At 44.7% G+C, this 25,607-nt stretch overlaps 1 protein-coding gene across 1 annotated transcript in view; it reads right to left on the bottom strand.

Annotated features, from left to right (window-relative positions):
• Positions 1-8,366: 8,366 nt before the first annotated feature.
• LOC142814571 (thioredoxin-like protein 1) overlaps positions 8,367-25,607 on the bottom strand; it is a 34,486-nt gene continuing 17,245 nt past the window's right edge. Inside the window, exons 5-8 of the mRNA XM_075893494.1 lie at positions 22,488-22,581; positions 20,350-20,428; positions 17,496-17,600; positions 8,367-8,598 (exon numbers count right to left, since the gene is read on the bottom strand). Coding sequence (XP_075749609.1) covers positions 8,569-8,598; positions 17,496-17,600; positions 20,350-20,428; positions 22,488-22,581 — 308 coding nt within the window. The 3' untranslated portion in view covers positions 8,367-8,568. The remainder of the gene's footprint in view (positions 8,599-17,495; positions 17,601-20,349; positions 20,429-22,487; positions 22,582-25,607) is intronic.

The following is a 25,607-nucleotide window of genomic DNA, read 5'->3' as shown; positions in this document are numbered from 1 at the left end:
TGTCATAAGCGCTGCTTTAAAAAATGTGGATCATCCTTTTAGGTGATTTGGTAAGACCGTACAGGGACTGTGTGCGCTATCGTCAAAGTGAAACGATACTGAATGTCTGCGCTTCTACCATAATCTCAGAGCACATAATATAAACATGCGCTCAAGTCACTGGACATTGAATTGAACTGGACATTGAATTTCTAAAATAGTTAAAATTTAATAAGTAATAATAATAACTGAAAAGTTTTCGTACTAGTCTCGTCACATTCTTTTTAATTGCAACAAAGTACTGCCCTTACGACGACGAGTAGGTCTGTGAACTAGACTGAAGCATGACCATTCTAAAACTGGGACCTCAAAAAAAAAAGAAAGAAAATAGATCAGCTGAGTATAAAAATTTTTATACTCAGCTGATCTGTCACGAACAACTTTTTCCCGTGAAATTAAAACGGTTGTCATAGTGCTAAGACAGCCAGTACCTCCGCGTGTACACTAAAGAAGACAATTGAACAATTTTTTAAAAAAGACGAATTGTTGAATTTACTTACTTAAACCATGCATGCTTATGAGGCACGCGCTCCGCTGGTGACGAAATTACGGAAGCACAATTAAGCCTGCTGCTTGCATATTAATGGCGGCGAAATAGACACTTGTGACGTCCGATGGCAACGCACGGTGAAGTATCTCACGTGGTCGAAATTTACAGAGCCCTCAACTGCGCCCGTAGAACATCCCACCAGGGATTTTCTGCCGTGCACTTGTCTAAGTACACGGGCCTATAGCCATCTCACCTTCATTGCAAGTGAGTCGACCGCGGCTCATAGGCGTGCGTCCAGTTCCACTTCGGGTGGGAAGAGAGAAGGTTCGTCGCAGCAACCCCCTTCCTATTGACTTTGAGTTAGATGACTAGGACACAGAACACCTAACTAGGATGGACGCACCCCCCCGTGTGGAGGCCTATGCCGTAGCCAGTATCGAATCCGCACCGTAAAGGCCAGCGTTCGAGGCAGGCCAAACATTGCAATCGAACGACAGTTTCTATGCACGAAATCCACCTAACGATCAAATCAACGAGAGGTGTGATCACATTACGTGCTGACAACGGCGCAGAACAGCACATCGATAACTGCCGCGGGTCAACTTACCTCGCTTCGCTTTCGATGATGGCTTCTACGTACCTCTGGACGGTTGTTATCAGGCTGTTCACCGCGGCTTTTCTAAATGCTCACTCACACTACACAAATAGTATTGATATTTTATTGCACGGCATCGGATACACAACTACACGGTTGTTATGAACGCTGGCAAAGACATCTTGCTGCATTATTGAACCAACGCGCGTGCGCAACACATGCATTGTAAGCGTTTTGCATCTCCTACTCCACCATGGCTGCGCTAATGCCAGAAATTCTAAACCTACGCAATCCATAACACTGTCAGAAATCGAAAATATGCCGGAAACAAAATTCACGTGCGTAAGCTAAAGAGAGCCATGTGCCAGGGAGAGGAATAATCGTTCTTCGTACGTTATTAACAGACCTCGAAGATTTAAGCCCATCACGTGACCTCTGGTGATTTGAGTACACAATTATGGTTCTTTCCTATAGTCAGTAAGCTGATGCTGCATACAATATCTGCAGTAGTAGTATTTGCATGACACTGCTGCGGTCTTGTCATGCTTATAAAATAGACGGTTTCACCACAGCCTGCCGGCCTCTGGCAACATTGTGCGTTCACCAGAAAATCATCCCAGGAAACATCCGGTTTAGCTTGTTCTTGCGTGGTTTTAGCGTTTGTTGTTGGCCGCGGCTGCTTGTGTTCCTATAGTTTATGCGGATAAAACTATTCCTATAAAGCGTTCGCAACTCGGGCATAGATTTGTGAAGCCAGGATGCAGTCCGCAAGCCTGAACTAATTTTATAAGCTAGTCAAAACGTTCTGTTTTGATCATGAGAGAAAACTGGATTCTCTTTAGGAGTGCGTAGGCTTCTTCCCACTTCATTAAAGGAAATGTAAATCTCAGCGCACACTAATGGCCTAGAGACGATACTCAGACTTTAGATTAGTCGAAGGTCCCGGTTACCGGGAACACATCAGTCACTGTCATCTCCCACTCGTGACAGATACGTGTACTGACGCGTGAAATGGGTAACAAAACGTGAAAGCGAACACTGAAAATGTATCACAAAGGTGTTTATCGTATAGTTTGAACGATAATAACAATGCGTACTGTTTGAAACAACATGGGGCACAAAGTAGCCATGCTCTACATGAATCGCCGCACTGTGTACGTCGTGGTGTCTACGTTTCGTTGTCGTCGCATTTGATTTTTTTTTTTTTGAAAGCGGTGCCGGTGAGTGGGCCCTCATCTGTGCGAGCAAATGACTCATCGCCTGTCTTTCTGCCGCTAGTTCATATCCCTGCATTCTAGCTCATTTAGCTTTCAGGGTGAACATGTCTTAGGTGGGTTCAACTTCAATTCATGAATAGCTTACTCGTGAGTAAACCATAATAGTTCGAGTGACCAAGCCCCAGTGAATGCCATCACATAACCAGTACATTTTATATTTTCTCGGTCCCACGAACACTTCAGACGGCGAGAAATTCCGAACGGCGATGATCTAGAGAGTGCCCGGCGTGACACAGGTGCAAAAATGAGCATTTTACTAGAGGTTGTGTGCTTAGACGAAAACACAAATATGTTCGGGGTTTGACAGGAGCAAGGTTTTCAGTTCTAGCCGAAAAGCTGAATTGAACAACTTCCCTATGGATCGTGCAACTCTTCTCCTGCATGTCAACGATGTGGGTGCGCTTTGAAGACGCGGAAAGAGAAAACACAGGTGTGCGCTGTCTATTCTCTGTCCGCATCTTCAAAGCGCATCCACATCGACATGCAGAACCAATTGGCCCAAGTAAGTTCGCTGACAAGCTTCTCCTGCAGACGTGTCCACTGTCAGAGGTAACACGGAAGAGGAAGCTGCGCTCATCGGAACACCATGGCGGATATTTTGTGCGGCGCCCGTCGGCCACGCGAGCCGTGTTACTTGCAGCAGTGGCCGCACCAGCACCTGCCGTGCACTACATCGAGCCCCTTCAAGTGGCTGCTAGGCGTGGCACCAAATACATCCTAAAGAATGAACCAGAAATAACAGTGCAGCAAACTCGAACACACCACAAACACACCACCCGGACCATTGTAGAAGCATTACCGGAAATGGCTCACCGGAAGTCTGCTGGTGTAGGCCGTTCGGCACGAGCTAGTTTGTTTGCAAACAACAAATCAGTCTATAGAGGTTAGCTTGCCTCATTGAGCAGGTGAATTTCTATATTTATTCTCACCTTCACTCAGTCTGTACGTAGCAAATGCACATTTTCATCTAATGTAGAACACTCAATTTCAACGCACATTGATTTGAATCACTGTTGTGTTAACCATGAGAAAACAGTCTATTGAGTACACCCCGCAGTCAAGCTTAGAATAAAAGAACGAAAAAAAAAAATACGTGCCAATGTGCTCGCAGTTCTGAAATTGTAGTCAAAGCATAGGAAAGTCGATGTGTGCAGGAAAACGCCGACTGCAGAGATTAAACAAGTACAGTGTTCAGAAAATTTTTATTAGCTTTTTAAGCAATGTGCAAACATCTATTTAAGCTTATACGGTCATGAAAACAATATCGGCTACTACAGTCAATGCACATATTTTTAAGTTACTGAATCTAACCATGGCCACTTGAGGCAATGAACGCAATTACCAGTACAAGCATGACTCCTTGCAAACACAGAAGGAGCACTCCAATTGATCACATACGATAATGATTTTTACAGAACAAATCTGTTCAATGGGTGGAGCAATCACTCCGATATTAACTCACCAGTCAAGATCAAATAAACAAGTGCAGTAGCCGTTTCTAATGAGCATGTCAATTGAAAGTATCGAACAGTCTCGGTGCCATACTACCATGACGTACCGCAAATTAGGTACTTCACGAAAGGTAATCATGACTTGCCGCTTAAAAGGTCAACTAGTTTGCAGTAGCAATCACAAAACGTGTTAAAACAGAAAATCGACGAAACCCTTGTTTGTAGCAAGAAAAGGTCTGCAGCAATTTTTTTTTAATGAACGAAACAACCGCACTGCAATAAACTTTTGAGCCAAAGCCAAATAGGTGCTTCAAATGCGCTTATCGATTTTCCAGAAGAAATTGGTTCAGTGGTTGAAATAACATTGAAATCAACCATGTAGAGATCAAACCTAGAGACGAAGCAAAATGAGCTTCTAGTAATGCAACACGACTTATTCTGTCAAATTAAGTTCACCAAATGAAAGACCCAAATTCAAACGTTAGGACAAAGCCTCAAGGGCTTCTACCAACGCGGCATGACAAATTATGTGCAAATCAATTTAAGGATTAGAATTTCCTAAATTCGAATTTCGGCCAAAGGCTAGACGGGCTTCTACTGACACTAATTGAATTATTTTCAACAATTCTGTTTACTGAATGGAAACACTAACACCCTGATACCATGCTTAGGGTAAAGATAAACAGGTCCTTGAACGCTCTCAAAGCATGTCTCCATAAATAAAAGCGAATGATCACTTCAGCACCCAATATACAACCAGTACGGCCGACACAAAAAGCTGAATATTTCTCAAAGATTCTCCCTGATTTGCCACTGAGCCATGCGGTTGCCAGGCACATTACGTAAGAAAACCACAATGTGAAATTGACAGTTCGATCCGTTAGGAACCCAACAAGACCAGAAATCGCCTGCAAACTTGAACGTTGTGAGCAAACGGAAGTGCATGCAAACAGGCACGTACGTAATCTTGTTAACTCTACAAATGACGTGCCATTTTTTAAAAATCTTTCTCTCCCTATTGCCAATGAACAGCTAGATGCACCATCTGTTGGCTGGGATAATTTTTTCAATATAGGGCAACATGCTTCGCTAAACTACTCACATAAATTCCTGCTTCTGGTAAAAAAATACCACACCAAACTCGGTAGATGCTTGATTGATTGATTTGTGGGGTTTGACGTACCGAAACCACCATATGATTATGAGAGACGCCAAAGTGGAGGGCTTCGGAAATTTAGACCACCAGGGGTTCTTTAAAGTGCACCCAAATCGGAGTACGCAGGCCTACATTTCCGCCTCCACTGAAAATGCAGCCGCCGCAGCCGGGATTTGATCCCGCTACCTGTGGGTCAGCAGCAGAGTACCTTAGTCACTAGACCACCATGGCGGCGCAGTAGCTGCTTGATTGAAGGCGACTGGAGTCTTTTTGGAAAACACATTTACGCAGCCCAGATAGTGCAGGACACTGAACAAAGTCTTACGAACGTATGAACGCTTGATTGGTCCATAGTTCCCGGATATAAAACGACCTGACCGGACTCCATCACTCTCGGGGCAATGCCATGAACGTTACCGAGTGGGCTGGACCAATCTTCTGCGAAGCGTCGCAGTGAAAATACAGGTCGAGACTATGAAACGAAATGCCAGACGCGTGTTAGTATACTTATCTAAAAACAGAAGAGCTTTAAAATTTATGTGTAAATTAGAGAAAAAAGTGAACAGAATGTGCCTTTGCAGGCAACGTTTATACAAGCCGTGTTATCTTTGTCGAGGCAGCCAACTGTCCAAGCTACATTCGTGGCGGCAACAGGAGTTCCGTGTACTGAGAACCGCTGCTCCGTTTATTGAGAGATCAACAAGGTCTATGTATGAAACGAATCGTGCTGGAGACAGTTGTTGCAATTAAGCAGCAGTTTTGCATGACACATATTTGTTGACTGAGCCTACTGTACAGATAAGTGCCAATTTTCCAAAGTGTGCAGCCACGCTTAAAAATTAAAATGCTTTCGTGGCACAGTCTTAAGCCCCGAATGTAGAAGAACGTATGAAATTTTGGAAGCGAGAACCTTTTGGTGCTCAGTTTTTCAGACTGTCCTCTCACATTTCAGGGCCAAAATAGCATTTACTTAAGGTCACAACTCTGCTATGTCTACTATTTACGGGCTTGAATCAGCACGTTCTTGACACCACAGCAATGTCCGAAAGTGAGCTTTACCGAAATGCCTAAATGGTATGGGGGAAAGAAGACTGAAAATGAGGAGGGGTCACTATCTCAGTACAGTGACCCCGTGTTTACTGATAAGCACCAGAGCCGCACAGAAGTGGGATGACAGCAACGCAGGAAAGATGCCAGTACGATTTATTAGCTAACATTCAGTTATGATGAGCATCTTCAGTTAACTGCTCGGTAGCATGGGCGTCGGCAGGGGGTTGCAAAAAATGCACTTGCCCCCCTCAAGCCTCACCAGCAGTTGCCCTCACCCAAGTTACACCAGTGTCGTCTCCTTCTCTCAGGCGCAATGCAACACTGGTTTGCACCCCCCAAGAAAAAATCCCGTGCTCGGTAGAGCATGGCTTGGTACAGTTGTAAGCATACTGCACGCTTTTAACGAGCTAGAACCCAAAGGCGCCACGCCGCAGTTCAGGCTGCCTCTTGGTGCAACACAGCTTCAATAACGAAAACAGGTCGTCATCACAGCGTTCACGTGCAATCAGGAACAAAGTAGACATCAAGAATACCTTTATGACAAAAATGAGTGTACAGCACAGCCAGTGCCCTTGCCGTAACAGCGGCAACTGAGTTTTCAATGTGCTGCACACGACTGAAACGATCGGCTCCACGAGGCAGCAAGTGCTGTTTGTTGGCGGAGAATTTTCTTTCTTAACTGGCACACGCAGCAGGGAGGTCCAAACGATTCAGATGAGTCATCCACTTATCTGTTAGCCGAGTTTTCCTTTCTAAACGCTCCACGCGCACCAGCCATAATTGATTCCGCCTTTTGCTGGCATTGGCAGCCCTCATCATGAGATACAAACTTGCAACTGGTGGTTGCACGTGGTTAAGGGGCTCGCGGCAAGTTTCCGGATGCATTTAGGACAAGCTGGCTAGGCACCGAAATGCCTGGTAAGTCTGGGATCTACTAAAACTACTTCGACAGAAGTTGTGGTCATTTGACCGGGCATAAAAACAACATGAACTTATCTTTTCGGATGATTTTGTGGTCCCTATAAGTAGTCCGTGAATTGAGACATTGAACGTATTGCCACAGCTGCTTTTTCGCAGTTTAGCTTGGCTCGAATTGCGTTGCACAGTGTCCACCGTGACATCGCTTTCAATAGAGAAACTGTAAGTAGTGCGTCTTGTTTCTCAAAGCCGGAAAACACCCTTTGGTGCAGGTTTGGCACAGACTCGCCAAATTTTTAGGAAATGTAGCATGATGTAGCAGCCAGGGCACTTTGGTGCAGAGGTAGTAATCACTAACACAGGTCCTTCTCAAAACACGGAGAAGCCGAAACAACATACGGCATAGATGTTACGCACACGTAAACACAGTCGCAGTAAGAGTGGTATTAATGTGGCACTTACCAGCATAATTCCAAGGGTAGTACCGATGTGCAGCCCGCCAGTATCACAAGCGAAGCGATGCGAAGGTGATACATAAAAGATACACCTGAATGAGACATTGACTCTTTCGTTACCACACGAAAATGGTGGTTTTTCATGTGTCTCGGGAAGCTCGCTTTGTCCAGTTTTAAAAGTACCCCAGCAGCATACAAAATTTGGCACAATGAAATGCTATTTCCAAAGAAATATGTGTTGTAAAGCAACAAAATATTTTGGAATGAATAAAACTATAAAAAGTGTGGCATTTCGGTCATTGGATGGTTAACAGTGCAACAGAAACACTATATATGCAACAATATTCAATACAAAAAACATCCGGAATATACATTTTGCAGATAAATGACCTAGGAACAGTATAAAAATAATTGATGTTGTACAAAATGTTTGCCTTCACATAGACAAAGAAAATCAAAACCGAGGTGCTGCTTCATTGCTCGTGCCATGCGGTGAAGCATTGCATGGTTTTTCGTGAGACACAAGTGCAATCGTACACTTTTCTCTGTAAATTTGTGTTGTCTCGCCATAAGCATCTCCAAGTTTTAAATATAGGAGGATACCCATGATGTGAATAATCTCTTTAAATGAGATGTCCAATAAACTTCGTTATCTCGTCTACCGTCACATCTTTCCATGAGCCACCTCACTCCGCATAGGTTGGTGTTCCAATACATGCATCTGAGCATATTTCTTTTCATTTTTGTGCATATCGTATTAAAAAAGACAATATCGCACGCAGTTCTATACCGTTTTGTACTGCTCCGTAGTTAGGGCCAAGATGTGCTCCGGGGCCTCCTTATCGTTAAGAGAAGCTGTGCAGCTAGCGTCAGCCAAATCATTAATATGTGACAAAGTTTATGCTGCCCCACACCTAGTAAATAAAAGTAAACCATAGGCCTGAAAAATGCTTTATTTTAGCCTCAAATGTACAACAGCATCAGATTGAGTTTCTGTAGCACCCTTCCCCGAGTTGATGCCATGCCTGAATATCTTGCTCTGGTTAACGATTTCGAGCCCCTTGAAAATTGCCTACTAAAAAAAAAAAACAGTAGATCACAAGGCCACTCCTGTGTAAGGCATGCTCTTCTTATTCCCTAATGACTTTCTCCTTTCTTTCCAGCCACCTGAAAAAAAAAAAAGTATTGAAAAGCTGTCAGATGTGCTTTGGGATCTCAAAATTATGTTGGAAAGGGCACGCAGTCTAAAACTACAAATAGACCCAACACTGTTTATGAACCCAATGCCAAAACTATTCCTTGACGATATGAATGAAAACAAGAGTCAGTAAAACACTTTTACATGTGACAAAGAATGCCTACAACTAGACACAGTAGCAAATGACGTGGCAATGCACCGTCCTTCAATCGTAATGATGCGTATGTACCAGGTGGTTTTACTGGCAACCAAGCACTCCACTGTTTGAGTGTATGACCTTGTCCATATAACAGCTACACACAACACCTTGCACAGCAGCACGTGTCGGAAGGGTCATTCTCTGGAGCACATAACGAGCCGAGAGTCGTAATAGTCAACTCCCCTATAAAAGTGCTCTCGTTCTGAGCAGATTGTAACTCAAATTCTTTGATTCTTTGTTTATAATTTTCAGGGATAGTGTTAGGGGCTGCAAACTAGTGTTGCATTGGGTCTGGGAGAAGGAGACGACACTGGTGTAACTTGGGTGAGGGCAACTGCTGGTGAGGCTTGAGGGGGGCAAGTGCCTTTTTTGCAACTGCACACATGGTGCCAAACAGCAATAACGACAACAAGAACAGTTACTGGAATGAGCCAGTTACAGCTTACGCAGAAATAAATTAAAAACGTGAAACCTCAGGCCTGCCAGCACAACATCATAACCAATGGGATACTGCAGCATCTCTATATATATTAGTTTGCATTAGCAGTAGAATATTAAGTAGTAGACTAGATTACTTTCTGCACCACATTACCAATTTCCATGACTTCTCAATTATTTCAAATGTCAACAGTTTTCAGTTTCACATCCAGATGTGCCATATAAAATTCCCACAATTGATTATGCAGCACCAAGCAGTGTTGGTTGATTGCTTATGTAAAAGTGAAAGCTCAAACTGGTGGCCCAAGCACAGTCGCATTTCAGGGGAGATGCTATTCAAAAAATAAGTTTCGTTAGTCTGTAGCCTAAGGAAATGAAATTTTTTTCACATATATAAGCTTTTATGCTGATTTCAAATATGCAATTATATTTCTAGTAAGTTGCACAGTTTTCATTTTATGCCAAGACAATGTGTAAAATATAGTTCTGTTTTGGACAAACTTTTTATGATAATAAAACTTTTATGGTTCTGAGCCATTAATGGCTCATTTTGCTCCCCATTAACTGTAGAATAGAAATAACACAAGAAGAAAGTGCGTATGAGACATTTTATTGGACAAAAAAAGTTGTGAGACTTAAAATCCTCAGCCCATACTACCGTATTTACTCGCGCAATCCTCGCACTCGAATAATTCTCGCACCCCCCCCTCCAATCGCCCAACAAAAATACGATTTCTTTTTTTCCTCGAGTAATTATCGCACCCCCGAAAACTGCCGCAATAATGTCGTCTGCTCATAACAACCACTGATGATGATAGCACGCACCGTCTGGCGCAATCTCCTAAGCATCAAGCGTACTACTATTGCACGGAGATTCAATCCCATCCAAGCCAAGCCAAAGTGGCAAGTGCGCATTGCGGCGTGTTTTATACGTTGTGTCGGTAATATTGTCGTGTTATGGAGTGATACTGAAGCTACACGGCTGCTTTTAAGTTGCAAGTGATAGATCATGCACTAAGCAATGGCAACAGGGCCACCGGAAGGCCTTTTGGAGTCTACAAGTTTTGTGTTCCCTACTGGTGACAGCAGCTGAAAGCCACAAAGACGCGTTCGGCCTGCCGTGTGCCTAAAACTGGGATTGATAGTAAACTTTATTTTTTCAGAAGGGAACTGCGCACGATTCTGTTTAATAGCCACCAGCCCAATACTGACGTCTCACGCTTACCTTTTGAGGGCTTCTGTTGAACGACCAACGCTACCGCTACGCCCACAAGCTGGTATTCTAATTCTCAACTATTTACTCGCACTTTTTGTGCCTCAAATAAATCTTGCCTGTACCTTTATTGTTGAGGTAGGTTTTAATTAGTACTTCTCAAAGCTTGGTGTTAGTTGCTGGTGTGAGAATACCGATTTGCGGCCACTTCGTTTTCTTTTTCGCTTTGTACGTTTTCATAGAAAGTTTTCCCCACGTAATTCTCGCACCCCCCAACTTTGCATCGGTTTTCCGCCAAAAAAAGTGCGAGGATTATGCGAGGAAATACGGTAATTGCTTGCTTTAGGTTCGTAATAGCTATACAGGAAATATTATGAAGTGTTGTGAAGATATAAGGAAAATAAAATTTGATACATTAACCTTAAATATTCGGTATTCTGAAATTCATAGTTGTCAAACATTCCTACATTAAACCAATGAACATTTGGAGAGGGATTTTCCAAAGTCGTTAATATATAAAAAAAAAGGTCGGCCATTTGAGGTTCACTATAACGAGATTTGACTGTACATGTGTGAAAAGAGGGCTGTAGAAATTATATTGGTGCAAAACAGGCACTTGAGTTTGCCGGCAAGAAATCCCGGCCACCGCCTGCGGTTGCCGATTTGCTGTGGTGCTTGCAACCTCACGTGCAGCAAGCAGCTGAGCTGTTGTCTTCTAATAATATTTCAGCTGCTGCAAATAAGTCAGTTTCTGTGCAGGAAGTAGAAAGCTATAAATATCTCAATTTCTTGCAGCACCGGCCACAGACCAATATCCTTTGCGAGAATGCAGATGCTCGCACAGCCGGCTGCTTGTTCCATCACGCACAGAGTTTCTCAAAATTAACTAGAGGGAACTGTGGTGCTGCATTCGTTGAGCCACCGTGGAAATGATGGGTGGTAGTGCACAGATTTGCCTAAACTTGGTGCTTGCGGCTTCGAACACACTTGTGGGCTTGTTTGTTCTTGTGCTATCACTTTTGTTTCGGATAAAAGAATGGATCATTGGGAGCTTCGAGAACCAATTTGAGTTAGTGAGCCTGAAAGGTCAAGATGATGAAGTTCAACTGCTGAACATTTGCCAATGTTCATTTTGCGACAATGTGGTTCCAGGCTAGATGAAGCCAAAAGGGCACAAATCCATGTACCACCCATCACTCCCATGCCAGTTGCAGCTCCCATGAACAATGGCACCAGAGTTTCCTACAGTGCATTTATAAAAAAAAAACTATGATGTCACAGCTTGCGAGTGTGCCACTGTTGTCCGACTCTCAGGTTGCTCACGTGCTTTTAATGAATTATAAATTGATCAAATGCACTGAAACTTCGCCAGGTTATTGTGAATGCACAAGGACTAACCTGCGTAACACAGACCATGATAGAAAATTAGGCGTCAATACCCGTTTAAAAGTGCTTGTGCCAGTACAAATAAAAGGGAGATGACCAATAAAAATTTTGAAAGGTAAATGTCTATGAACAATGGAAAGTAACAAAAAAGTAATACAGTTGAACCCTTTTAGTAGAGGCATGCTCTGGGCAGCAATTGTCGCCTAATATAAGGAGGGTACCATGTATACATTTTCCTATCAACCCATATTTTACTTTAGGCACACTGGTGTCTGCTATAACCATTTGTCTCTTACAGTCGAGCCCGACTATATTGAACCCGTTTATATTAAGTTATCCCGTATATCGAACAATTCCTAAACACGGTAAGTTTACATTGAGAATATATAGCAAAAGTTACTGTTTTATCGAACGAAAATAGCAACGACAACTGATATATCAAACTCCATGTGCCTCAAAAGTGCCCCGGCAAGTTGGCTTTCCCTCGCGGTGGCGGAGAAAACTGCCGGCGCCACCCTAGAAAAAGTTGGTTAGACCTGGTTGTGCGCGGGTGAACACCCCCTCCAAGAAATGATCCTGGCCCGCTCGCTGCGCTTACAGCCAGTCAGAGGCCGTCATGCTTTCTCCGAGGCGCGGAGGCACTAGAAGTGAGCGCCATTTTTTCTTTCTTTATGCTTGTGTGCCTGCTGCTGCTGATTCAGCGTGGTCTGTGGTGTTGCCTGTTGGTGCTCTGTGAACTGTATTGGCGCGCTGTCATCATGGCTTGCGCAAAGAGGCAAAATTTGCCGTTCGCCGCGAAACTCGAAATCATCAATCGGGTTGAGCGCGGTGAAAAGAAGTCCGACGTCGCCGCCACGCACAAAATTCCAAGGAGCAACTTGAGTACTATCCTGAAGAACAAGGCAGACATCAGGGCCAAGTCGGACAAAAGGCCAGGTGCCCGTGGCGCCCGACGTGTGCGCGCTGCCGTGTACGAAGATGTTGAAGCGGCCGTTTACAAGTGGTTTGTGGAAGTTCAGTCGCGAAACATTCCGGTGTCCGGCCCTATGATCGAGCAGAAAGCCAAGGACCTTGCTTTTCTGCTTGGCAGGAATGATTTCCAAGGCGGTTCAGGCTGGCTTCAACGGTTCAAAGAACGGCACGACATCGTTGGCAAAGCTGTTACAGGTGAAAGCAGAGCGGCGGACCTGGACAGCGTAGAAAAATGGCTCGAGGAAAACTGGCGAGATATCGCAGCAGGATATTGAGCCCAAGATATCTTCAATGCGGATGAAACCGCTCTATTTTGGCAAATGTTGCCAAACAAGACACTCGCCTGTCGTGGCGACAAGACAAGTGGCGGCAAGGCAAACAAAGCTCGTGTCCGTGCTGTTGGCAGCTAATTTAGACGGATCGAAAAAGCTTCGACCTCTAGTTATCGGGAAAAGCATGGCACCGCGGTGTTTTCGAAATGCGCTGTCGCTTCCAGTTACCTACCGAGCAAACTCAAAAGCATGCATGACCGGGGAGCTTTTCAGCAGATGGCTATCGTCGTGGAATGACGATTTGGTAGGCGAAAATCGCAAGGTGTGCCAGCTCGTGGACAATTGTTCATCGCACCACTGCAGTACAACCTTCAGCAACATCGAGCTGCGTTTTTTGCCACCGAACACTATGTCTGTACTGCAACCACTGGATCAAGGCGTTATACGCGCAATGAAAGCCGGCTTTTGGAAGCGCCTGGTGGAGAGACTGCTGCAGAACCTTCGTGTCGGCAGGGAGCTCAAGATCGACTTGCTCGGAGCTATTTCTATGTTGAGTAGACAGTGGGCAGATGTCAAGGAGACGATCGAGAACTGCTTTAGGCATGCCGGCTTTCGCATGCCTGGTGATGAAACCCCGAATTCTGACAGCACTGAAGACACCGCAGGTGTTTCCGCCGAAGTTTGGAACGAGCTGGCAGAGTTCCCAGGTGCTATCGACGGATCGACATTCGACGAGTTCGTCAGTGCGGACGATGATGTCCCCATCATGGGCCAATTACAAGATGAGGATTACCGTAATTACTCGAATCTAATGCGCACCTTTTTTACGGTTAAGCGAGTTCATAAATCGCATGCGCGTTAGAATCAAGTATGAAACAAAACAAAAAATGAATACGGTCATTCTATTGCCATCGACACTTCAAAAATGGCCGCCCCTTATGTGCGTCGGCATGGCCCACGCCTTCTCTAGGAAGATGCCTGCCGCATGAGAAAAAAAACAGTTGCCACACCCTTTCCCTCCTTCATTTTGAAAATGTTCTCGGTCGCTAGCGTCACTTGCGGCGGACGGTGCAACAACGCAACACTTTGCATAGCCTCCAAAACAGTGGTGCACAGTTGCAGGTCTCAAACAACTCTCGACTTACGCCCCCCTATGGGCCGCAGATGAAAAACGCTTAGCTCGTATCGCCCGTCGCCGTGATGATAGTGTCGGTCGCGAGCGCCACCGCACGGAGCTTGTTTAAAACTGAAGGCAGGCCAACTCTGCTGGGAGCGCGAGCCATTCCTCGGGCATCTTTCTAGAGGAGGCGTTGGCATGGCGCGTCGGCCATTTCTGCCAATACGTTTACCATGTGCGGCACTTCGTACGTGTGCTGAGGAGTTCGTCGTATCGTAGTGCATTTACATCGACGGCATGGAAGGGCCGACTCCGAAGACTCGACGAGTGCACCACGATGCTGCTTTTAAAAGAAAAGTAATCGCGTGTGCAGAAACGAACGGAAATCGGGCCGCATCGCGGTCGTTCGGAGTTCCTGAAACGTGCATGCGGGACTGGCGGAAACAGAAGCAGAACATTGTCGACTGCAAAGCTTAACGTAAAGGCTTCAGTGGACCGCAGCAGGGTCGGTTTCCGAAAATTGAAGAGCTGCTCGCCGAACATGTGTTTGAACAGCGAGCGGCACAGCGGCCCGTGACGACAGAACTGCTCCAAGTGGGGGCTATGCAGTTAGCCTTGGAAAAAGGGCTAACGCGGAGCCAGTTCAAAGCGAGCAGGTGCTGGCTAAGTAACTTTATGAAAAGGAAAGGATTTTCCCTCCGAAGGCGAACGGGCATATGCCAAAAGTTGCCGGAGGAGTACGAAGAAAAACTTCGCAGTTTTCAGAGGTTCGTCCTCAACTTGCGACACAACAATGGCTACCTGCTTGGGCAAATCGGGAATGCCGATCAGACGCCTCTGTACTTCGACATGCCTGGCACCACAACCGTCGAGAAGAAGGGGGCGAAACAAGTTCGCGTGCTGACATCGGGCCACGAAAAAACTAGGGTGACGGCAATGCTCTGTTGCACGTCAGATGGGCACAAGCTATTTAAGCGGAAAACGTTCCCGAAAGGAGTCGTTTTCCCGAATGGTGTGATCGTGCGAGCCAACGAGAAAGGTTGGATGACGACGGACCTGGTCGCCGATTGGATCCATCACGTCTGGCGGAAGCGGCCTGGCGCCAGTTTGGGCCTGCGAGCGATGCTCGTGCTCGACGCGTTGAGGTGCCATCTCGACCAGCGGATCAAGAACAAGCTCGCTGCGTGCAATACGGACCTTGTAGTCATACCTGGCGGCATGACATCACAACTTCAACCACTGGATGTCTGCCTGAACAAGCCGTTGAAGGACAAGATGCGGGCGCTTTACACCGACTGGCTGATCAATGAACGACATGATTTCACGCCAGGCAACAGGATGAAGCGCGCCTCTCTGCAAGACTTCGCTGCATGGGTGAAGGACGCGTGGTGTGCAATACCATCAGCCATGGTGATCAAGGCATTCAAGAAATGTGGCATCTCGAATGCCATGGACGGTACCGAGGATGAGATGCTTTGGGCTGTTGACAGTGATAAGGAGTTGTCAGACAGCGACGAGGACTGACCTATTACGCGACTCGTAACGCTGCCGTAGTGGTCACAGTTTTAGCTACAGGGCTGGCTGTTTGTGTTCTATCTTTTGAAACTTCAGTGCATTAAAACCCAAATACTTGTTTTCAATGTGCAAAAGTTGACTCCTACGGACTTTTTTTTTTCTCTCCTGTCGTGGAAAATGGGTGCGCGTTACAATCGATGTCCTTCTTTTTTTTTCGTCACAGAAATCGGGTGCGCGTTACAGTCGAGGGCGTGGTAGAATCGAGTAAATACGGTACATTGCAGACGTCGAGCCGACCACGAGCAACAGCAATATAGAAATCGATGACGGCCCATTGCCTACATCTTCCGAAGTGATTAGTGCACTTGCGTTAGTCCGGCGCTATTGCTTGAATGTGGAAGGTTGCGGCCTCAGCTGCTCCGACTCGTTGAACAATGTGCCAGTCATATTGGCGGCAAGAAGCACAGTTATCCTTTGCACTTCTTGCCACCAATGCACGCGTCCCCTTTGAAAGTCACCGTCTTGTCGGGCAGAGCTCTGAAAAATAGAGCAGTTTCATCTGCATTGAACACGTCACGTGGTTCATATGCGGCGATGTGCTCCAGCAGCTTCACATTTCTCCACTCGGTGGTCACGCTTTCGTCAACACTGGCCTTTTCGCCGCACACACTCCTGAAGACAAGTTCGTGTCTCTCTCGAAACCTCCCAAACCACCCTTCTGACGCTTTGAACGATTCAATGTTCATCATTGCAGCGTACTTCTCACTTTGCGCCATGATGAGAGGTCCGCTCAAAGGCAGATGCGCGTTGCGACAGTCAGTAATCCACCGGAGCAAAGCTTCTTCGAGCTGGGGATGAGCTGCGATTCGCAACCGCTTTCTAGAGGCATGAAACTTCTCGCTTTCGAAGGCTTGTTCAATCTTTTGTTCATTTTTCCCGTACGTTCCCAACGTGCTCCGCTTCACGTTGTACTTGGTCATAACCTACTGTCGCGATTCGCCGTTCTTCAGTGCTTCCAAAATTTCCACTTTAGTCGCCAAGTTCTTCACGTCGTAGTTCTGCCGCTTTTTCGGCGTTGCCATCACTGTAGCGCACGATGGTGGTGGCATGCAAATACGGTCACAATGGAAGAAAAAGAGAACTCCGCAAGAAGTGATGGTTCCGACATGACAACACAAGGAAAAATGGCGTCAGAGGCGCTGAGTGGAGAAGAAAGAAGACGCCGACGTTCGGTGACGCTGCGATCGCCCCCACTAGTTGATGATGATGGCGATGCCACTCAGGTTTCAGTTTCAATCCAGTGGTGCCAGCGCTGCTTTATCACACTTTTGTGTAGCAGCAGGCGTCAGCATTTGTCCGAATTAAGTGGAGCGGAGCCGAATTCCGATGAAATAACGAAGGTTTGGTCCCATAGATTAACATGCACTTTGGCCGGGACCAACAGAGCCGTCCGAATTATCCAAATTAACGGGTGTCAAATTAACGAGCTTTTACTGTTTAAGTTGTTATTGAATTATTGCTTGCTAAGAGCAATCATCAATGGTCAGTGTAATCAATTACATTTCAGAAAAAGCTAATTGTAATCAGCTGCATTGCGTGGCGTGCACAACTCTTACAACCATAAGCAATCATAGGTTCGAAGACAAGACCCAAGATATTCAAGAGAATGGAAGTTATTTCTTTAAAATGAACAAAACACCCACAGCATGGCAGGCCCGAATTACAACGGTGTGGAAAAGTGTAACTGCACTTACCCTCTTGAAGTCGCCCATGTTTGTGGCACTGATCGGGCTGCCAAAGATCACCAGTTGGTTGATGCGCGTGGTTTCGGTTCCTGTCTGGTTATCCTTGACAAAGAGCTGAAAGCGACAACGCGATGCTTCATTTTGCTGCAGAAATGAGGTCTTTATAGACATGGGAAAAAAAAGATTAAAGCAGCTTCGCTGACTCAATGCCACAAAGGCTGGTAAAACAGAAGGGAGCTGGTGGCATCACAGTAGCAGGCACTGTCTGTATACCAGAACAAATGAGGCCAGAAACTCTTCCTTCCTGTTCACCCAAGAAATCTCTTAAAGTCTTTCTTCCTCTCCAATTTTCTTTGCCTCTTTATTCTTTTTTTCGTATTTTTTTCTTTGTTCTTGACACCCTTATTTCTCTCTCTTTTCTCTCCTTGTGATGAAAAAAAGTATAGACCACCTCCCAGAAGGGAACCATAATGGTATGCGAAACAGCAGCGGTGCGCACGCCGTTGACCCGCCTGAAACGGACGCTGACGCGGGTGCTGGAAGAACGGTTAAAAGCGAAACTCTGTGTAGCCTTTAACTCGAGTACACGTTTCTTTGAAACGCAAAGAGACGGTACGCGGGTTAGGTTTCGTGTAAGTTTCATGACGACAAACGAGCCGAAAGAGTGCTTCCACTCGATGTGCGCTCGAACATTGCGAGCGGTGGAGAGGGCGAAGCGAGAGATGTGACACACAGCAAGCGGCCACAGGCTAGGAAGAGAGCGACGTCAACGTGAACGCTGCGAGGGAAGGCGTGACCTACTTGGCACCGCCCCAACACTTGCGGGCAGGAGAGCGCGGCACGGACGGAGGGACAGCATTACACAGGCTAGTTAAAGAGCTGCTTTACATCTAAAAAGTCCGTAAACAGGGGTTGTGTCGAGTTGGCGTTTCAACAAGCGCACTTGTCTTTCTCAAGGCCTGATTTCGTTAATGCTAGAATATCTGCGCTTCGTACCTTCTCCGTCATTCTAACAAAGAAGGGGTAGAGAGAAACAGAGGATATGCGAGTGTGATAGAGCGTGGAGGTGGGTGCTGCTGTGACAAACTGTATGAGAGAAAGGCACACAGGTGTTTCGTGAATAAAAATAAGGATAAAAAGGCAGCGGAGATCTGAGGATGTACACATGTCTCTGAACCACAGTTGTCAGAAGCTAGCAATGGCAGGTTTAAAATTCCTAGACACAGGGCCTAACTCGCATTGGTTTTCTCTGTGTATGCACCGCACAGAATTGATTGAAGAGCCCCTCTATAAACAGTTATGCCTACTGGCTGGAGTGTATTGAACTTGTCAGTAAGGTACGAATCCGCATATTTTCAGTCCCTTGCGGATCATAAGTTTGATGGGAGTATGTAGAGTTTGAGATGGTCGAAGTTTTGCCCTGCTACATTAAAATGATGTGTCACTGCTCTCGATAACTTCTTTGCTGTGTCTGCGCAATGACTGTGTAATCTAACATTAACAGGCTGTCTTGTTTCGCAAATGCACTGTTTTGGAAATGCTGCTACGATGCAAACAGGGAGACAAGGCTTATATTCAGAGAGCAGCCATTAATCAGGTTCTAAGCATCAAAGTGTCATGCTATGCTTTCGCTTTGCTGCGCAAGATGTGCATGATGTACAAAAGTGAAGCATTAGTGACAAGGACAGCTACATGCGTTAGTTAAAAAGTATGCATAGCACATACTGTTTCTGCAACACAACAGGTGTCATTAGGTCATTTCGAGAAATAAAAACCTATTTGAAAAATCAGATGAAGTAAACTCAGTCGTTGCAAGCGAGCATATACTGTTTGAAATTACTTGCGTATATAACACATTAAATAATCGCCACAACACACTGTGGATGATGCTCCATCGTACTCAATAATTGCTACAGGTGCGAGCACAAAGTGATGTTTTCCAATCAATTTAAAGGACTTTCGGCTCGGCATTCCAGATTCAGAGGAAAAATGTATTCTAAAATGAAACTGGCACAATGTAAACAGCCATTAGAAGGGGGTGGAGTCAGTGATCAATCCAAACATGAAAGGGGCGGATGCATTTATTAAAAGCAGCCATGAGCGATACGAGTCCGTCTGTCGAAATGATGGCCTTAGCGATGCCACACATTCACAAATTTTTCACTGAATTATGCCGTGAAGGTGCGATGAGTGGGTATGAGCCCCATACAACTGACACGGTCGGGAAATAACTATGGCATCTGTGAAAAGACGCCATAGGCTAGGTAGGAGGAGTGACACTATTTATTTTTCTTTTGTTTATGGGGCAGCTCGTACACCCTTTTGCGCACTGCATTCTCGATGCTAAGAGAATGTGCGAGGAGTGTTCCTGGAGTGGCTGTACTCTTTTAAAAAAGCCTTTTGCACAGTTGCATAAGATCGGATCCTAAAAAATGAGCTGCCAGCCTTACTTCAAATAACATTACAATTTGTTGCTATTATGATCGTTGCTTCACACTTGCAATGAAACTGATTTCTTTTATTGTTGATTGGTAACAACACAGATAATTTTGGGCCTTAAACGGTCCAATGTCATGCAAACAGGCGGACGAGTGAACTTTGGCGCAGTTGGCGCAAGCTGTACTCGAATGTGCGCAGCAAGGAGCAGGCACATGAAATCGTAGCAAAACGCTGCAATTGGCGCACTCGAACCACCACAGAGTTTCTGGCTCCTACAATTTTTTTTTAAATGATACTTCGAAAACCGTACCAATGGGATTCTACTGCAATTGCAAAACCCTTGCATACAAAGAAGTTGCAAAGGCCATTTTTTTCAACTATGCAATTCAATTGATGCACTGATATAATGTAATAGATAACATACCTGCAGGTTCTGCACATTCTGGAACTTCACGAAACGGAGAGGCGTGACTGCTCCCTCTTCAACTTCCTTGCCGTTGAGCCTGCATGCAGTCAACAAGCCGGCATCACAAATCCACACTTGGTAGCCATGTTTAGTCATCAGAACATTAAACATTCGCAAGTCCAGCTAGACAGCTTCTTTCAGACCCTGGATCGCAGAGCACGAGCTCTGTAATATCTTGAAACATGTGGCGAACTTCGCCAATCATTTGCAATATACAGTAGAATATCGATCATACGAATTCAAAGAAAGCACAGAAAATATTCGTATCATCCTGAATTCATATGAACCAAAAACAAGTTAAAGCTGATAATGATGATGAAGTAATAAATACAGTGCCAGAGCAAATATTGCGTCAAGTGCCCACCACAAAGTCATTTATTTCCATTTGCCAAATCAGAAATGATTGGCACTCTCGCACCGCTATCCGATGACCCGCGGTGACCACATCAAGGAGCACTTCGAAACTACTGCAGAGTCCGGGATGTTCGACTGGCATAGTGATGAAACAGAAATAAGCAGCTGTCCACGACAAATGTCTACTGCGATCTGATACTTGACAAAAAATGACACAGTGATTTGTTTTTTTTTTGTCAGGCGGTACGGTGATTCAACCGTATACTGGCTAGTTTCGTGGTGAACACAATGTGAACATATGCGGCAAGAACCCAATGATGCGAGCTTCGTGCAAGCAATGCAGAAAGCTCACAATGCGATTGCCATTGCTCTATCCGCAATTGATGCTGTGCATGTAGTAGAAGGACTGATTGAGATTTTCTTTTGAATAATTTCACCTAAGAGGTCACTCACCCAGGAACAAGTTTCTGATCACATAGGCAGAAACTTGTTCTTCAGTAAGTGACCTAGAAACAAGTTTTACAGTGGAACCTACAGGAGAGGTGGGCCGTCCTCTTGCCATCAAGCTTATTTGAATGCCCCCCCCCCCACCATAGCAAATGAGCTTTTCGAGAAGTTTAATGGCACTCTGAAAACCATGTTGAAGAGGGAGGATGTGCCGGAACACAGGCCTTTGGCGCTATAGCACATTGTCACGATTGGTCTCGCATTGTTCAGTCTCGTTGCCCAGCGAGAAAACGTTGACCTCAGCACCGAACAGCTTGAACCACCACATGCCCCATGTGGGAAGCTTCCCACTCCGTTTTCGTCATCGGGGTAGTGCATGGCGAACACTGAACTGTTTTGCCCACCTCAGTATCATGAAACAATGAAACTTCCTACCATAAAGATCCTGTGTAAACACATCCAGGCTAAATATAAGTACATGGCATTCTACAGACGTCCACTCATAAAAAGTTATGCACTGTACTTTGTTACACCGAGGGTTTAGTTATACTGATGTTTGTTGTATCAAAGCTTAGCTTTACATCGAGACTTACACTTCCAACGTTTCCATTGGGGCATGAACTGTTGGGCTATGCGCTGCACACAGCTAGCCAGATAAGATAGGCTCCATGCAGCAATTACGCTTCTCAGTGTAATGGTGTCTGTTTGTGCATGGTAGCTAATAATGACAGAGACGTGTACTCGTGTATCACGGAAAGCAGGCACACATATTTGTCTGCTGTGCTGTAAGGGCAGCCACTGTCTGTTCTGGGCCATCTAAATAGTAGTTTCAAATTAGCTGCTTTGCATTGCCACCATGTGATATCAGATGGTCGTATGTGAGAGTTAGCATATGAGAGCAAGAGTCAGAACTTAGACAAAAAGAACCAGAGGCTTTATAGCGGGTACATAGGGCAAAATTTTATGGGGCATTACATCCAATTTATAGTCAGTGGTGTCGATACACGCTAGGCGATGCCAGCTGGTATATGGTGGCTAGAGTGTACTACCACTTAGTGCGTAGTTGGGTCACATTCCTGGCCGCAACGTATGAACAAGGTTTCTCTCTCTCTCTATATGTGTGTGTGTGTGTGTGTGTATATATATATATATATATATATATATATATATATATATATATATATATATATATATATATATATATATATATATATAAAACTGCCATTGAAGCAATAACACCAGCAAACTACAGCTTTATCCTCATGCAATGCAATGCAAGTGTCATGCCAACTCACACAAGTGTCTGCACAGGCTCCATTCCAGTTGCATCGTCAAATCCCAGAGTCGTGGGCTGGTTGATGAACAACTTCACGGTTTTGGGACCCTGGGCTGCAAGAAATCACACGATACAGACCATATTCAGTCTATATAAAGTCGCTGCCATCCTTTCCCTCTTCAAAGCGCAACAAAGCGGCAATCGTACGAACAAGTACTGCCTTGCTTCCTTAAGGTTTCAGTTTTTACGATTTTTCAAATGTGTGGCTGAACAAGAAAAGTCAATGCACACACTTGTCAGAACCAGATCTAATCGCCAGATTATAGGATCTTCAATTACATCACAAATTACTGAAGTTTTCTGTGGGACTCTGCTACACTTTTTTAACATGGTCAGAAGACGCTGCACATTGGTAGTCGAAGGGACGAAGGACACACGAGCCAAACATTATAGCACAGCACATAATCTAGAATTTACAATTAATTCTCAAGGTCCAATAGAAACCATTTCTTTTTATTTCTACAAATGATGCTGCATACCCAAAATGACCACACCATAAAACTAAATTCAAGGCCATGGCCGATTCGAGCATTGTTACTGCGGCCACTGTGGCATGCTGCCACATGCTCGGGCATGCTCCCGTGATGAAGGTAAGCTGTGCGTCAGAAGAAAAAAGGAAGCAATGAAAGTGCTCACGGTCATAATGCGCTTGTGACATAACTTCCTTACCCCATGCCCTTTCTCCCTGCTTAGCTTCCAGCGTGCTACCTATCTCTAACTTTGCTCATAATTGAAGATTCTAAGAAATTTTCGTGGCAATCCATTCATGAGGGAATAAAATCCTTTGATGAAGCCTGGCACAGCGATGGGAAATGCTAGAATGCCAACATTTTTTTCTATGTCTTCGAGACGTCACATCCAGAGGCAATGTCAGAGCATTTTTTTTTTTCAGTAGCTCAGCAGTTTTCAGCTCAGCGTCGTATGCAAGTGACCACACTACACTGCACAAGCTACCACAAGGCGAGTAATTAAGGAACTTGGGTCTAAACAAAAACTCGAAGACTGTGTTTTTATGCAGCACCACCCATGAATTGCGACAAAACAAAAGGACCAAAGTCGGTTCAGCCATTGTGCTGCAATTTACAAAAATGAAATGGCAGGAAGACTACTAAGCACTTTTGGAAAAACCGCACACAGAATTTTCAATACGGTGTACAAATGCAGTGCTGTCAAAGCAAATTAAAAAAATTTGCTGTAAAACGAAAACCACTCAGAATATAAGAAAAAAAATTGACACATTTTTGCAAAATCTTGTATGTAGTTAGAAAAATAAAAAAATATAAAAAATGCTGCCATTCGATACCATTTAATTGGAACTGCCATATACTAACTGTTGTCAACTACCATGATTTTTTCATGTTTAAAGTGGGAACATCTGCAGGCGTGCTGCACCTTCCCCTTAAGGAGGCAGACTGGTGTTTGGGACCAAACAGTGACAAAATTGACATATTTGGTTTCTGCAAGTATTTTTCTATTTCTCTGGCGATTTTTCCCACACCAGGAAGTGGTAATTTTTTTGTAATGTCATTCTAACTGTCCAGATTCTTGGTGCTGTTAACATGCAGCACCTGGAAAAAAGGGGAACCTACTTTGAGGGTTCTTTATAATATGCTGGCACGTGTGTTAGAAGCTCAGCTACAAATTTATGAGCACTTTTATGAGCAATGCAAAACATGCGCACCATGGTTTTTGCTTTTTGAAGAAGCTGTGTGTTTTCAGTTTTTTCCATTTTTCTCAGAAAAGTAAATTTACAACTGTTCAATTTAGAGGCCTCAATATCTCTGCAGCTAGGCCTCATACAGCAATATTTATTTTTTGCAATGAAAACCTGTATGTGTGTAGAATGCAAGTGTGGGAGCAAAATTTAGAGCACATGCCTTTTTAATTAATTACTCATCAAAATTGTAACACGATTCCAACTGCTTTTTAAAATGGATAGTTCATTTTACTGTTAAAACAACCAAAAAAGGCCTAAAAACAAACAAAAAACTCTTGCATAGGTACTTTCAATCTATAGTCATTCGTCTATGTTAGCATATCATAAATATCACTTTTAATTAAGCACTTTTTTTCTATCGTGGTCTTAAACAATAGAGGTTGAACTTAAGTTATCTCAGGAACAAGATGGGTAATAGGAAAACTAATTTAATATGGAATCAGCAGAAAAAACTGCATAACTCTGTGCAGTTTGATCAAGATCACTGAAGAAATAAAAGAAAACGTCTAAGACCAGTCTGCCCCCTAAACACAAATCGCCGAAACTTGCCTCAAGGCTGCCTTCAGGGCAATCTTGATGTCGTGGCATTTTCCAATGAGTTTTGATTAATTACTTTCTCCTACATAGTCTCCTAGTGTGTAGCAGTCATTCTAGAGAAAAAAGCCAGAAGTCGTGCAACAAGAGGTAGGACCGGCTATCGTGAATCCACGACTGTATCGTCGTCCGACATGTACACTAAAGCCAAATCCTGAGGAAGAACAAGCGGCATTTTTCTAGTGTTCAAATCACCCCTACACATGACCCACCCCTACACATGACTCCTGCTGCATATGGCTGAGAAGCCACTTTCCCTGCATTGCTGTAAAGCAGTCTATGTATCCAACTTGCACAATAAAATTTACATACAGTTGAACAGCTTTATAGAAGACACTCTCTGTTGTAAGAGCCAAATGAGTATAAAAGACACCCCTGTGCCTGCATAGAAATACAGTCAAACCCACATATAATGGCCCCACTTAAAACGAACTTCCGCTTAAAAAGAACAATATCCGCATGACCGTGAAAATATACATTGGTATAACGGCACAAAATCGCACTTACAACGAATGTCTCCGAGCGCCGCTGATCGGTTACAGCCAACGGGGTCGGCGCTCTGCCGACTTCCCGGGAAACCACTTTCGACCCGCGTTCAGGCATCGGCGAAATGCCCGTACATTCTCGTTAAACGCCGACCCTGCCTCCGCGCCCCTTTAGTTGCCGCTCTCCCCAACTGCTTTTTTGTTACGCACCCCTCCGTCCTTTGTCCCCCCGCTACTCTGAGCACCTTGCATCGCCAGATGAGGCCCGTGTTTTCACACTGCC

The sequence above is a fragment of the Rhipicephalus microplus genome, chromosome 4 (genome assembly GCF_043290135.1).
Source record: "Rhipicephalus microplus isolate Deutch F79 chromosome 4, USDA_Rmic, whole genome shotgun sequence".
Lineage (NCBI taxonomy): Eukaryota > Metazoa > Arthropoda > Arachnida > Ixodida > Ixodidae > Rhipicephalus > Rhipicephalus microplus.
The sequence above is the reverse complement of the archived record's forward strand: the minus strand, read 5'-3'. Positions and strand labels throughout refer to the sequence as shown.